Below are 13,842 nucleotides of genomic sequence, written 5' to 3'. Positions count from 1 at the left end.
GTGGTTGTAGGATCCCAGGAAAGTCACTTGGTTCCAGCAGCCCTTGCAGATGCACAGTGAGGGGTGTTGGTGACTAACGTGACTACTCTGGGAAGAAAATATTGGGAATTTCACCAAAAAAAATGAAATGCAATCATCATACAGTAGGTGATTCAGTAGCAAATGATATTGACATAGTTTTAGTAATGTCAGGGTTTACTATTGTTTTAATATTGATGAGGGAGGGGAAGGAGGGAAGTGTGTGTGTGCGTGCACACATTCACACCTGCCCATGCATCTACATGTAAGTACTGACATATGCTAGCAGAGTTCAATCCTCCTCTCTCATTGTAGGAAATGAACAGATAATGTCTAAGACTGGGAAAAATTGATAAGCATACTATAAACCACAGAGCTCAATTTCAGAGCAATGAGCTAAACTAATGAAAGCTGCCACCCCTGACAGGTGGACAGGGTGAGAGAAGGGATGGACAAAGGGATTATGGCTCCTTGTTCTTCCCCTCCTTGGCCAGTACCTACATCACCCTGATGGAAATCAAGCTGTATGGTACAAAAAGACAAGAGCTGATCCTCACACTGCAAGTGCCATCACCGAGCACTTATCCACAGTCTAGAAGCAACCAGGGAGACGAGATCAAATGTGCACAGAAGACTCTACGGTTCTGAAAGCAGCAGAGGCTGCTTGGCATTGGGGTGACTTACTGGGGAAACCTCTGGGGGAAGTGAGCCTTGGCTGGTTGTGTTCAGGTAGAGGAGAGGGATATTGACTAACCACTTGGTTACGACAACCCTTGCAGATGCAGAGAGGGTTCTGTGCCTCTGGGTCCCCCTGCATAATCTTAGAGTCTCTGATCCCTGCCTTGATCTACAGCTCCCCTATGCCCTACACGCCATGTTACCCTGATCTTTGCCTCCTCAGTAACTTCACCACCATATCCAAAATGTCCTCTGTACCACACCAAATGCTAAACTGAGGTCCCCTTCCTTTCTGCTAGCCCTCTGCTTACTTGCTGCTATACCCCGCTAGTTGATGCTACCAGTGTCTATTGATTGCATGCAATGTCCGCAGTACAAGGACCTTGTCTGGCTGGCTCACGGCTGTCTCCACAAAGTCCAGAGCAGTGTTGGCAGGCAAATCCTCAATATGGATTTATTGAAGAAATAAATAAGAGAAAACAATTGTAGTGCCTTAACCAATCTCCCTAGGAGAAGACACCATGTCTCAAATTCCTGCTCCACAGGGGTGAGAATGTACATTTCCTGGGGCCAGGGCTGTGGCATAACAGATAAAGCTATCACCTCCAACAGTGGCATCACATATGGGCACCAGTTCATGTGCTGGCTGCTGTACTTCCAATCCAGTTCCCCCACTGATGTGCATGGGAAACACAGCGGAAGATGCCCCAAGTACCTGGAAGCTCCTGGTTCTGACATGGCCCAGTCCCAGCTGTTGTTGCTATCTGGGACTGAGCCAACAGAAGACTGATCTCTCTCCCTCACACCTCTACCATCTTCTACTTCAGTAGATAAATCTTTGAAGACAGAGAATGTATATTTCCTACTAATGTTGTTTGATTCCTTCATCCCAGAGAAAAGGCTTCAGGATTAAGCCCTCAGTTTTCTCATCTGTAAAATGAGCCCGGTTTGCCTCCCAGAGCCATGGCAACAGAAGCAATGGGAAGTCTCATTATCTTCCCCAGAGGGTCCTCATCTCTTGTGTAGATAGGACCCCAGGAGCGCACCCCCCTCCAGCCCTCTTCTTTCCCCAGGGCCCCCTGCCAAGGGGTACAGGGCTGACAAACCCAACCTCCCCAGGAAACCTCCTCCATACATTTCTGGATCTCCACGACCTCGCTTGGATAAAGCTCCACCTCCAGGCGCCCATCGGCCTGGTTCTTGTCCAGCCAGCGGTTGGCAGGAAAGGTATACCGCTTGCCTTGGCGGGGCACGCGGATCTCAACACTGCCCAGGAACCAGCTTGAGTGCATGCCTGTGTTGTCGTGCCCGATCACCAGCCGGTTGATCTGGAAGGAAAACCCCAGTGCAAGTGTGTAACAATTATGTGAAGAAATTTGCATGTCCCTACCCATACCACCCCAGTGCCAGACACCTGCACAAACAACTAGGGCCCCCAGCTCCCCAGAAGACAGAGGAGCCTTGGAAGGACAGACTGGGCCCCAGCCCCGAGCTTGCTCCAGTAAACAGGTGGGGGAGCAGAAGAGACACAAACTTAACAAGGTCTAAAACACATTTTGATATCTTAGGTTGTGGACACAAGAAAAAGCTCTCTCTCTCTTCTGGCCACTGTGCCATCAACCTGGTTTGGTTTGAAATAAGACACCATCGTACATATTTTGACATTTCTTGACATATCCCACCCACAGGTCCCCAGAACAAGCAGATGCCTTTCATGGTTCTGGGGACCTGTGAGGATTCCCTCCTCTCACGCTTGCTTCCCAGGACCGCTTTGGAGCCTGCCCGTTTTGCCGTTTTGTGTATTGGTATCTGTATCATCAGCAATCTAAATGAGAGCAAATGTGATCCTTATCACTACCCTTACAGCTCCTTTAATTTTCAATATTTAAATGGCTTTTTGATGTTCTGCAATATTAATGCCAGGCAATAATATCAGAGGGCCTACAAGAACCCTTCTAGCCCACAAATTCTCTTTCTCATGGTTTTGGAGGGGTGAAGCCAGACAAGAATCTGGTGTCCAAAGGCCAGAATTAGAAGACTGTTCATGCCAGGTCTACTGTGGTTCTGACATGCAAATAGGTACCTCCTTGAAGCTGGAAACAAAAACAGTACCACAACCTAGAACAGACTAACCTGATCCCCTGGGAACACCAGAAGGAAACAAGCACTGTGGACAAGGCCCAGGAGCCTCTGGGCGCTGGCCAAGGCCAGGGCAGAGCACTGCTGTCCTTCCATGGTGTCAGGACTGTGGAGGCCCCAGGAAGGGGTTGGCTGAGAGGGTAGAGACAGGGGCAGGTGTCTTCCATCTATTCTGACCAGGAGCTCCCTAAGGACAGGGGCTGTCTCTCCCTGCTGCAGCACTGAGCACTGGACATATTTGAGCACTCCGTGAGTTTGGGTGTCATCATCATAGCAAACATGACCAACAATCCCTTCAGGATGTTCCACTGTGATGAAAGAGAAAAGTGAGGCATTGGCTGAGGGTGAGGGACCTAGGCAGGAAAGGGAAGCGGAAATGCAGGGCCTCGGAACAGGTGGTTGGTAGCCAAAATCTGGGATCCCAGCTTCTTGTGCATATTGCTTATTCGGGGGTTTTTAGAAACACCAGGGTAGCCTAAATGCCCCCCACTGCCACTCCTCACCCCTTGGAAGTCTCTTGTTGACTGGCTGTTGCCAGACACCTTCTAGCAAAGGAACCAGCACTTTTACTCTATAATCATTACTTCAGCTTAGAAGTGTAAATATATTTTGATCAACATAAACCTTTAAAATTCTTGATTTTCAAGATATAAATGGCATGAGATCTTTCTCCAGAGTGTGCTTCAATGGGAGGAGAAATTTCCAGGCCCCAGAGAACCTAAAATATGGGGGGAGAGGCAGGGAAGGTAGGCTGCTGACAGAAGGCATGTTACCATGGTGATTTCCACCAACCCACACCCCGAGAAGGGCAGGTGGGAGTTCGAATCCCAGCTCAGACCTCTGTGACAACACCCCCAGTGCTTAAGTCCAGGGTTGAGATCTACGTCAGGTAAAATCAAGAAACAGTCTTTTCGGAACAAATCTGAGTCTTTTATGAGTCTCAAACTTAGCGTATAAAGAAAACACTAACAGCTTCTAACAGCTCAAGGTCTGTTGCTGGCATGACCCTCCCTCCTATCGAAAGTGCTTTGCTGAGGAAGTTCAGGGATGTCAGAAGAGTTTACTTTTCTAGCCAACACCTGAGGATAGGACCCATCTCCTCTAGGAGGAGGAGAGTCTAACTTTTGAAAACCACCAGTTAGCAAACCCAGGTGGGTCTCACATGAACAAACTCCCACACCCTGCTTTCTGCAAATTGCCACTTCCCATACACTCCTGGGCCTGTTCACTCCTATCCCTACCTCCCCTCACCCCCAGTCCCTATTCTCCTTTTAAAATGCCTTGTAAACCTCCACACAAATCAGCTGAGTTCAGCTCACCTGCCTCTTGTCCCTGGCACAGTGCTTTGTTTCTGATCCAAGTCTGCCTTTCTCCTCAATGTCCAGCTTTGTTTGTCTTTGACCAAGAGCAGACCATTTCTAGCAAGGCCACCTGGGAGTCTAGATAGATGGAGACTATCAGGTGCCATCCCCTAAGGCAGCATCTCCCAGAGATGGCCTGCAGGTGGGCACTGGAACAATCCTCCTGGGCTCAATTCTGGTGCACACACAAGTTGAGCCTGGGAAATATTCCCAGGCCCTCCTTTCACTGACCATACGAACTTGAGGAGGACACTTACCGTTCCAATGTTCAGGGTCTCAAGGGTGAATTCATCCACCCGGCCACGTTCAAAATAGTCTTTGAGGTTGTTATCAGAGACCAGAAGAACTTGCTTGATAGTGTCAGATTTGTCTCCATACAGCTTGATGTAGACTTTGGAATCGGTGCTGGCCCCCGACACATTCCCTGTCTTCACACTGATGTGATAGCGGAAGTCTGGCCAGCCCAAGACAGAGGGAAGTAGAAGGGTTAGTGTACACTCACATGCAGCCAGGAGTTGGGGGCTGTGGCAGAAGGGTCATCGGCAGTGGGAACAGTGGCTGGGAGTCAAGAGCCAGGCTCATAAAATGGGGGTTCATTTCCTGTCTTTGGAAGTCTCTTCATCTACAAGATCACAATTCTGACAGTGTCCTGCTTGCCCCGGAAGGTGCCAATATGCTGAGAACAGGACAGTGTGTGAGCCACAGGCAGGAACATCCAACTGAAAATACAGGAAACACTCTCAGCAATTGCTTGGTCTTGTGACACTGGGAGCAGGCAAGGAGGACAGCCAGTTCTCCAGCCACTGATGTGCAGTCCTTCTGCTAAATATTCTGATCCCACTATTACAGGTGAGGGCTCTGGGGCTCATGAGGTCACGTGCTTGGCTTAGAGTGTCAACAGGAAGTCATCAAGGAAGAGCAAAAGCCAAATGAGGACCTCATGAGTCCTGTTCCATCTCACAGCCAGTAGGGTTTGCATCATCGGGGTACGTGGCAGAAAGGCAGAGGACAGGGAAAGATGTGGGATATCAGGAGCTGACACCCGGAAGTCCTTTGGGTTCCCTCTGGTACTCATTTTGTGGGATGAGGAAGAAGCATTGAGCAAGTGTGCAGTGCTCACATCCAGTCCCTCCCCCTCCTCCACCCCACACATGCTGCTTCTCTAATGTCTGAATGCTGGGAATAAAGTCAGCTAGGCACACCCTGACCCAGGAATCAGCCCTGCTGATCATCTAGGCCCTGGCAAAGACCTGACCAAATCTACCAGGGATATCCTAAGGCGCTGGGGGAATGGCTTCTGTCCATGCTTGCTAACTGATAAAGCAGCAGCTGGGCAACAGACCCCCTCCTTATGCAAACTCCATAAAAATAGAAGGTGGCAAGGGCCAGGGGAGGGGAAGCCATGTCCACATAACAAGGCAGGAGCTTGCTGGAGAGGAAGAGCAATGACATAAGACACAATCTTACAGCCTGGTCCCAGCTCTGCCTTTAACTGCAGACCTGGGCAGATGAGTGTCTCCTTACCATGACCCTGGGCCACCTTGTCTCCTGAGGGTTTCCCAGCACTCAACTTCATAATTACTAGTCCAGACACAAATCAAACATTCTAGCTCCACAACTCTACTATATGATCTTAGGAAAGGTCTAACAGAAACATCTTTAACACCCACTCCAGGTCTCAATCTCCTCACCCGAGAAACGGGTATCATCAGCCCTGCCTTTCTTTACTGACAGGCTCAAATAATAAGTGATAAACATGAGGCATTAGTATGGCTGAGGGTTCTGCAGGCATGTCTCTTTCATGTTTTTGTCTAACGGTAATGATCAAACCAAGGCATTCGAAGAACTCACTTGTAAGGAAAACTAGAAGATCTCAGGACAATGCTTGGCATTTCCTAAGTCCTCACTTTACAGTCCTTTAAAATGTGTTTCTTCTCCCAAGACCTGAATGGTAGCTGCTTGGTGCCATGCACAGGTATTCTTGGCCTTGCCACTGAGTGATTCCATATGCATCTAGGGCTTCATACTCAAGATCATGAAGAGACTTTGTGCACACAGACAGACAAGATACTTCCCAAACTCCTCCCAGAATCTCTCCCCAGCACTGCCTGCATGAAATGAAGCAGAGAACATGTGTTTTCTCAGCAGGTGCCTTCTGTTCAGTAAAAGGAGGGCACCTGTCTCACAAAAGGAGTACCCACTGGGGTCAACTCACTCTTCAGTGTTGCGTTGCTGCCAGTGGGCAGAAGCTCTCGGACTAGCTGCCCATCATCCTTATCCTTATCCAGCCACCTAGAGGATAAATGGGGAATGTTAGGTGCTTGAGTGAGTCAGGCACCATCCAAATATTCACACCACACCATCTGTGTAGTTACTGGTGGGCTCAGAGCATTGAACTCAGCCATGATAAATGACTCTATAACACCTAACAGAGCATCCCAAGCCAGGCTGGGGGTAAGGAGGACCTCCCTGAGGAGGGGATATTGGATGGTGGCCATGTATCAATCATGAAAAGAAGCAGCAATATATCCCAGGGAAGAAGAGAACTCCCAGGAATGAAAAGAACACTTGTGGTCATTGAACACAGAGAGTGATGGTGAAGGAGGGCAGGTATGAGGCTAGAGATGAGTACAGGGCAAAGTGATATGGTCTGTGACAATCACTGTGACAAGTTGGTTCTAACATCTTCCCATGTGCATGGCTCTGGGGTGCAGAAGATACATAAAGAGCAAACAGGACACAGCTGATGAGAACTCCAGTCTTGAGAAGCCAGGCTAACTTGGCTGAGGTAATGAGAACCAAGGCAAGGACGGGAGATGGGCCTGAACAAGCACTACTACAATTGAAAGCAACAGGAAGAGCATACAGTGAAGGGCCTATGAGCTGGGCTCTCAAGAATGAATGAGGAAGCTGGGGCTATGAAGGCAGGGCTGCAGACTGGTGGCCATGACTCCACCACCCTGAGAGAGCGAGCTAGTACCAATGCCTGCTGCTCACCCAGCAAAAAGAACTGTACCATTCACCTAAGAAACCCCTTTCCCATTGAGCATTGAGCCCCAGATTGAGAGGTCAGTTCACAGTTCCAAGTGGTCTAAGCCTGTGCGCAACACAGTGTGAAAGTCAGCACTAACAGCAATAGCAAAGATGCCCTCAGTGCTCTCAGGGCAACAGGGGAAACCAAGACAACGCCTCTCCATTCAACTACGCTCCGGTGACTGGCTGTGCAAACCCATCCAACACATTCCTGAGAGGGAGGCAACTTCTGGCCACAGAGCCTGTAAACTACAATTGTGGAGAATGTCTGACCCATGGGCCGTAGAAGGTACATGAAGGTTTGGTACGACAGCCTAGTAGCTAAATCCTCACCTTGTATGCACCAGTAATCAATATGGGCACTGGTCCATGTCCTGGCTGCTCCATTTCCCATCCAGATCCCTGCTTTTGGTCTGGGAAAGCAGTGAAGAATGGCTCAAAGCCTTGGGATCCTGCACCCACATGGGAGACACAAAAAAAGCCCCTGGCTTCTTCTGTGGATCAGCTTGGCTTCAGCCACTGCAGCCATTTGGGGAGTGAACCAGCAGATGGAAGAGCTTTCTCTCTGTCTCTCCTTCTCTCTGTACATCTGCTTTTCCAATAAAAAATTTAAATCTTTAAAAAAAAAAAAAGACGACACACAAGATCATATGTGATATTGCCCTACCTAAACAACTAAGTCAGAACTCAAAATCTGATACTCTACAACAAGCTCACGGTTAAGCTGATAATTGTGTGTGGTCCTGCAAATGCTGTCACAACTACCAAAATGGCCCTTGGCAGAATAAAGGTCCCTTAAGGCACTACTTTGTCCCTGGGTCTCTTGATGCAAAATTCAGGCCTCCCTACTGCTATGCCAGCCCTTGCCCAGGGCCAGCAGAAACCGCACCGATCTTTCCAGCTCTTCCCGCTCAGGTGCCATTCAAGCACAGGATGATCTCACATCCCACAGGAGCTGGCCAGCAATTGACTGTTAGAACACTGAACTGTTAGCTGACTGTCCAGTTGTTATACATGCCATGGGCTTTGGTGCTGCTAATCTGAAACATCAGGACAATGTTTAAGGGGCTGGCACTGTAGCGCAGTATACCGGGTGCACTGTCCCAGGACCCCATATCAAGACACTGGCTCAAGTCTGGCTACTCTGTATCTGATCCAGCTCCCTGTTTATGTGCCTGGGAAAACAGCAGAAGATGGCCCATGGACTTGGGCCCCTGCTGTCCATGTGGGAGATCAAGCTAGATTTCCTGGTTTTTGCCTGGCCCAGATTTGAGGGCTGCAGCCATTTGGGGAGTGAACCAGTGGGTGGAAGATTTTTCTCTCCCTTGCTGCCTTTTCAATAAGTTATTTAAAAAAAAATCAAGCAAGCAAAACATTTGAGATGCAATATCTGGAGATACAGTGGTGGAATTGTGTGTGCTAAAGACAGGGGAAACTGGGGGTAGGAGCTGCTAGCTATAGTTCCCCAGATGAGCCCATTGGGAACTTTTGCCATTGTGTATGGCAGAAGCTGCTCTCACAATTCCCAGTCATGGAGACCACAGAGGAAAAGCTCATGAGGTCCCCAGTGTCATGAGTTCCAGGGTGGGGTGGGGTGTGAAGCAGCAGGGTCCTGGGACATGGAAAAGCTCCATCTACTCTCCCTTCCCATCTTTACCACTTCTCCATCTCCAGCCCCTCCCTGGCTGGAAAAGGAAACCATGACTTGTCACTTCATTTCCACCTAAATGCTTGCAGGGTATTAATAGACATCTCCAAATATAGCCGTTTTCTTTCAGCTTCAAACACTTCAGCCCAGTTTTGGAGTGAGATGTTTCTGAACAGAGAAGGTGGTCTGTTAGGAAATGTGTTGCTCTTTCTCTGGGCTCACAGAGTGTGCAAATGCCTGTGTGCATGAACACATGTGCCCCCCCCCACACACACACATCCCTGTCACTAAAATGTTTCCTACTCCTCCATTCTAGCAGAGAAGTAGTTCTGGTCAACAGGCTGAGTATAAGCACAGGGTCCTGAGTTGGCAATGTGAGATTCCACTTTCTAGAATACATACAGCCTTCAGGTTTCAGGGTCAAGCAGGTCTGTGGGGTGCTGGGGGGCCCAGCTCCTGCTCTGCGTTCATCAGCCTGCATCATTTTAAGTTCCAGCTCCCTGTCAAGTGTAATCCTGTTGGGTGTTCACCATCACTGTACAACACATGGTAGTCAGAGTGGCACAGAAGACCACTCACTGTTAAGAGATTTAGAGTTAAGAGATTCGGTCAAAGCTTTGTAGCATGTTACTGAGTCTGTGGATGCATTAAGGTGAACTTTGTCAATCAACAGACTTTGGAAAGATTTTCTTTACCATGGAGCAATGAAACCAACAACTTCTGAGAACTATCAAAACCACTCAAGCAACACACAACACTCTTCCCCACATCAGGGTCTCTAAAGTGTCAGCAAATTACCATTCCCCATCCCGGAGTGCTGATATAATTTGACAGAAAACAATGGCCCCCCTCTCTCTTCTCCCCTGCAGACATAGGAGTAAAAAAAACTGAAGCATATGTCTTACCCACCTTCCTCCATACCTGACTCTCCACATTCTAATCAGAGGCCAACACGGGCATGTATTCCTCTCAACTACGTAAACAATATTAAAAACAAAATTAAAAAACAAACACAAGAGATGTGGCCAAAGTCACCCAACACCCCAGTACCCCATCACCATAACTGTGGCAATAACAGGGAACAGCCCTACTTCTTTCAAATCTCCTTTCCAGATCTTTTCTCTGCTTCCTAACCTGTGCTGGGGCCCAGTCCTCATCAGTTTTCTTCCCTCCACTCTCCTGAATGGCCTCCTGCACTACCTGATCCTTTCATGCCAACTCTATGTTCTCATTGTCTGTAGGATAGTCCCCATACAACCCTCAGCTCTGTCTTTTGGCTCTGACACATCTCTGACCTAACACCTGCCAGCTAGACCTGCACGCTCCCACCTGCTCCTCAGCCCCCAACAATTCCTCCCCAGGCTCTACACTTCAAGTTGCGAGTGTGACGTTTGACCCTCCCACCAAAGGCAGAACCCAGCAGATCCTTTGAAACCCACCTCTAGGACCATCTCTGGTATAACCCCTTATTCCCACCTCCACAGCTACCATGAAGAGCCAGGCTGCCACGCTGGAAAGAGCATCATGCTGAAGACCTAACTCCAGTATCTCACATGGAAGGTGGCGTTATTAGAAATAGGGTCTTTGCAGACAGAATCAAGCTAAAGGGAGGTCCCTGGACTAGTTCTAACCCAATGTGACCGTGTTGTTAAGAAAAAAGAAGGAATTTGCATACAACAAGGGATAAGCACAGAGGCATAAAGAGAGGCATGAAGAGCAGGCATGAACACACTGAGAAACTTCTATGGCCCCCAGGAGAGAGGCTTGGGGCAGATCCTGCTCAAGGAGCCACCAGAGGGTGTGAGGTCTTGCTAACACCTTGTTACCCCTCCAGACTCCAGAGTTCTGACTCAATGTACCTGCAATTTGAGGTTACTGGCAATGGCAGTCCTAGTAACCCAAGAGCCCCCGACCCCAGTCTCCTACCTGTTTGCTTTCTGGAACCCTTGCAGCCTGTGTACCCTATCCACGTACCAGGTCCTCCTCTCAAGCGTGAGAGGTCAGCAAGCCTAGCTGGCATTGGCCTTTCACCCCGTTCCCAGCCCCCGAGGAAGAATTCTTTTGTCCACCTGCTTCAATTTCAATAGACTGGAGAATACTCAAGTTCATTTCCCCTGTACTCTACATTTCATCTTGCATCTAAGTGCTCCTCTCCATCTCTGCCCTGCCATCTTGGTAAGGCTCCTTCATCTGCCTCTTCCCTCACTGTGTATTTCCCACACACCATTCTCCAGTTTCTTTTCTAGACCACAGACTCCAGAACAGAAAACAAGACCTCAGTGGGTGCAGATGGAATAAAAAACTAGAGCTCTTCTATCTAGTGTGCAGCCAGTCAACCCTCCCACCCAAAAGTCAGGTGAACAAGTTGATGGTTGACTTAAATGGAGAATATTCCCCTGTCCCTTGGCTTGAAACTTGGGGCTGACACCATGCCTTCTCATGCCCCTTCCTCCTTCTCAATCCCTTCAACCCATGTGGGACACCAATTGTCAATTTCTACAACAAGATACACCCTCAGCTCCTCGTCCCACATCTCACCCACTTCTCCAACCTATATGGCCCATCCCCTGTTTTATCTCTATCCATCAACTTTCTTATCCCCCAACAAGACCAACTCTGGTTCCACTGTTTCCCAGAAGTCTTCCTCAGGTTCCTTCTCCCTTACTCAGCCTTCCTCTATCAGTAGTGGTCATTTGGAACTGCCTGAGTTATTACTTAGCTTTTCAATGTAATTCCTTGTAAGCCCAACAGTGGTTATGCCTAGAAGACTGTAGAGCTGCTTGTCTTTGACAAAAGTTTCACACCCAGTGTCACCAGGTGTCCTCCAGGGCACTGGAATGGTTCTGTGAGCTTATGACTGGGAAGAAATTCCATTGGAGCCACATGTGCTCAAGGAAGCATGTGAGTGCATTTGTGTGACAACACGTTGACAACTGGACACATGCCCATTGGTGCAGGCAGCCTCAGGATGCCTTATGCCAGCCCTGCTGAGGGGTGTGCACAGTGGCTTAGTGAAAAATCCAGAACTCACTCCAGGAACTGGGATTTGAAGAGCCAGGGGCGGGCCCCAAGTCTCCAGCCAATCCTATTCCCCTCACCTCCCAGACACTGTTGTGAGTGAAAGTGAAGGACCAATCAGATGGCACAGAAAAACACAGACATTACTTCTCATTCTAAAGTGTTACCAGCAGGAGCTTGTAGACGTCAAAGGAGCCAAACCTTGCTGAGAGAGATATCCAAATACTTAAGGAAAAGGTGGAAGGAATAAAAGTGAACAAAGCTAGCTGTAAAATATGACAATAGGGAACAGATGTGGTCAGAAGGGTCAATCACCTAAGCAACATCTTTGGTTCAAATGCTTAGTTTGGCATGGAACCCACTGTAAATTAAATTTAGAAATTGCCCACTTTGATGCCAGTCGTGGTGCTCCCCATTAAATATCAGGGTGCCTGGAACTGAGTCCCAGCTCTACCTCTGATTCCAACTTTCTGCTACCACAGATCCTGGAAGGCAGCAGGTGATGCCAATGGTTGGGTTTCCACCACTCCTGCCCCAATCCAGGGTTACTGTAGACATACGGAGAATGAGCCAGTGGTTGGGGTTTTATCTCTCACACATAAAGAAACACTCCAGAAATTGTCAAATTTTATCATGAAAAAACCCTACCTTTCGTATAAAAGTAGAGCCAACTAGCAGTGGCCCTAGCCCAGATACCACACCAAGATTTCATAGGCATGGGGTAGGGTTCAGGGCATGAGGCTGAGGTCTAAATGCTCCCATCAAGGTCACCTGGCTCTCACACCATCCTCGGCCTTAGGCTTTTACATTGTTCCCTGGTCTGAGCAGAAGGACTGGGACTTCCCCAAACTCAGATTTCCTGGCCTAAGCTGGACAACATCAAAGCAGATGGGACTTGGATACCTGAGACAGGGAAACTCCACGTTGTCACTTTCAGGCTGTCCCTCCTCTCTCACCAGCACCCGGTCCACGTACCAGCCACTGCTGGAGCCTTTGCCATCGTGTCTGATCCTCACCCGCCTCACCTTCCTCATGGTCACAGATTCGATGGTGAATTCGTCAGCCTGCAGCAGGGAAAGGCAGAAAAGTTGGGTGGGTGGTGTCTGCCCTGTGACACAAACACCAAGGGAAAAAAAGGCCCCAAAGCCCAAAAAGCCAGAGCTGATGGGTTGGGGTCCTGCCTTTCCCAGCCAGCCAAGACAGAGACTACCCATGAGAATCAACTCCGCTCTCTGCCCCCAGCTTTTCTCACTCCTTGAGGTCTGCCTTTATTGGTTAAGCAGGGGTCATTTTGGGGTCATTCCCCAAGATGTCCTTATAACAGGCAATTCCCCCTGGAAGGAACAATGCAGTCAGCTGTTATCAGTCATTAACATGCATCATGAATTAATTCTTTGGCTAATCTCCTCCATTTGTGCTATAGAGGGATTCTGGCCTCCTTCCCAGGAGGGAAATGACAGGAGTTGTGGGGAGAGGAGGTGCAGGTGTGCTCCTGAATTTCACTGCACAGCCTACCACTGAGACAGCAAAAATGCAATAGGGACACTGAAGATGCATTAGATGGACAAAGAAGTTAGGATAAGGGAAGGAAAGAGTGAAAGTGGGCAGGTGAGGAGAGAGGCACAGTACAAGGCTGTGTGCAGGATTGCATCCCCACCTAATCTCCCCACACAAAAATTGCATCCACCTGCAACATCCTGCTCGGACTATTGTTGCCACTAGAGCCTTCAAATGATTGTGATCCCAAGAACCCAGGCAGCTTAGACTGGTCTCAGAGGCAGTCTGCTACTCTCATGCCAGGGCTTGCTCTGTGCTTACCAAGGAAGGGATGACAGTCCACAGGTCCCCCTCATCTACCAGGTCCCTGAACTGGGGGTTCCGCCATCACTTTAGAGCAACAGCCACCCTTTCCTGCGCATTGACTTTGTGCCAAGGGCCAGTTCTGAG

At 48.9% G+C, this 13,842-nt stretch overlaps 1 protein-coding gene across 1 annotated transcript in view; it reads right to left on the bottom strand.

The window, feature by feature from the left end:
• The window catches only part of LOXHD1 (lipoxygenase homology PLAT domains 1), a 151,213-nt gene that overhangs the window by 72,190 nt on the left and 65,181 nt on the right, over window positions 1–13,842 (bottom strand). The window contains exons 14-17 of the mRNA XM_036493606.2: window positions 12,799–12,959; window positions 6,412–6,488; window positions 4,454–4,650; window positions 1,832–2,024 (exon numbers count right to left, since the gene is read on the bottom strand). Coding sequence (XP_036349499.2) covers window positions 1,832–2,024; window positions 4,454–4,650; window positions 6,412–6,488; window positions 12,799–12,959 — 628 coding nt within the window. The remainder of the gene's footprint in view (window positions 1–1,831; window positions 2,025–4,453; window positions 4,651–6,411; window positions 6,489–12,798; window positions 12,960–13,842) is intronic.

Source organism: Ochotona princeps, chromosome 18 (assembly GCF_030435755.1).
Source record: "Ochotona princeps isolate mOchPri1 chromosome 18, mOchPri1.hap1, whole genome shotgun sequence".
Taxonomy (NCBI): domain Eukaryota; kingdom Metazoa; phylum Chordata; class Mammalia; order Lagomorpha; family Ochotonidae; genus Ochotona; species Ochotona princeps.
Note: the sequence above shows the minus strand (reverse complement) of the source record. Positions and strands in the feature narration are given on the sequence as shown.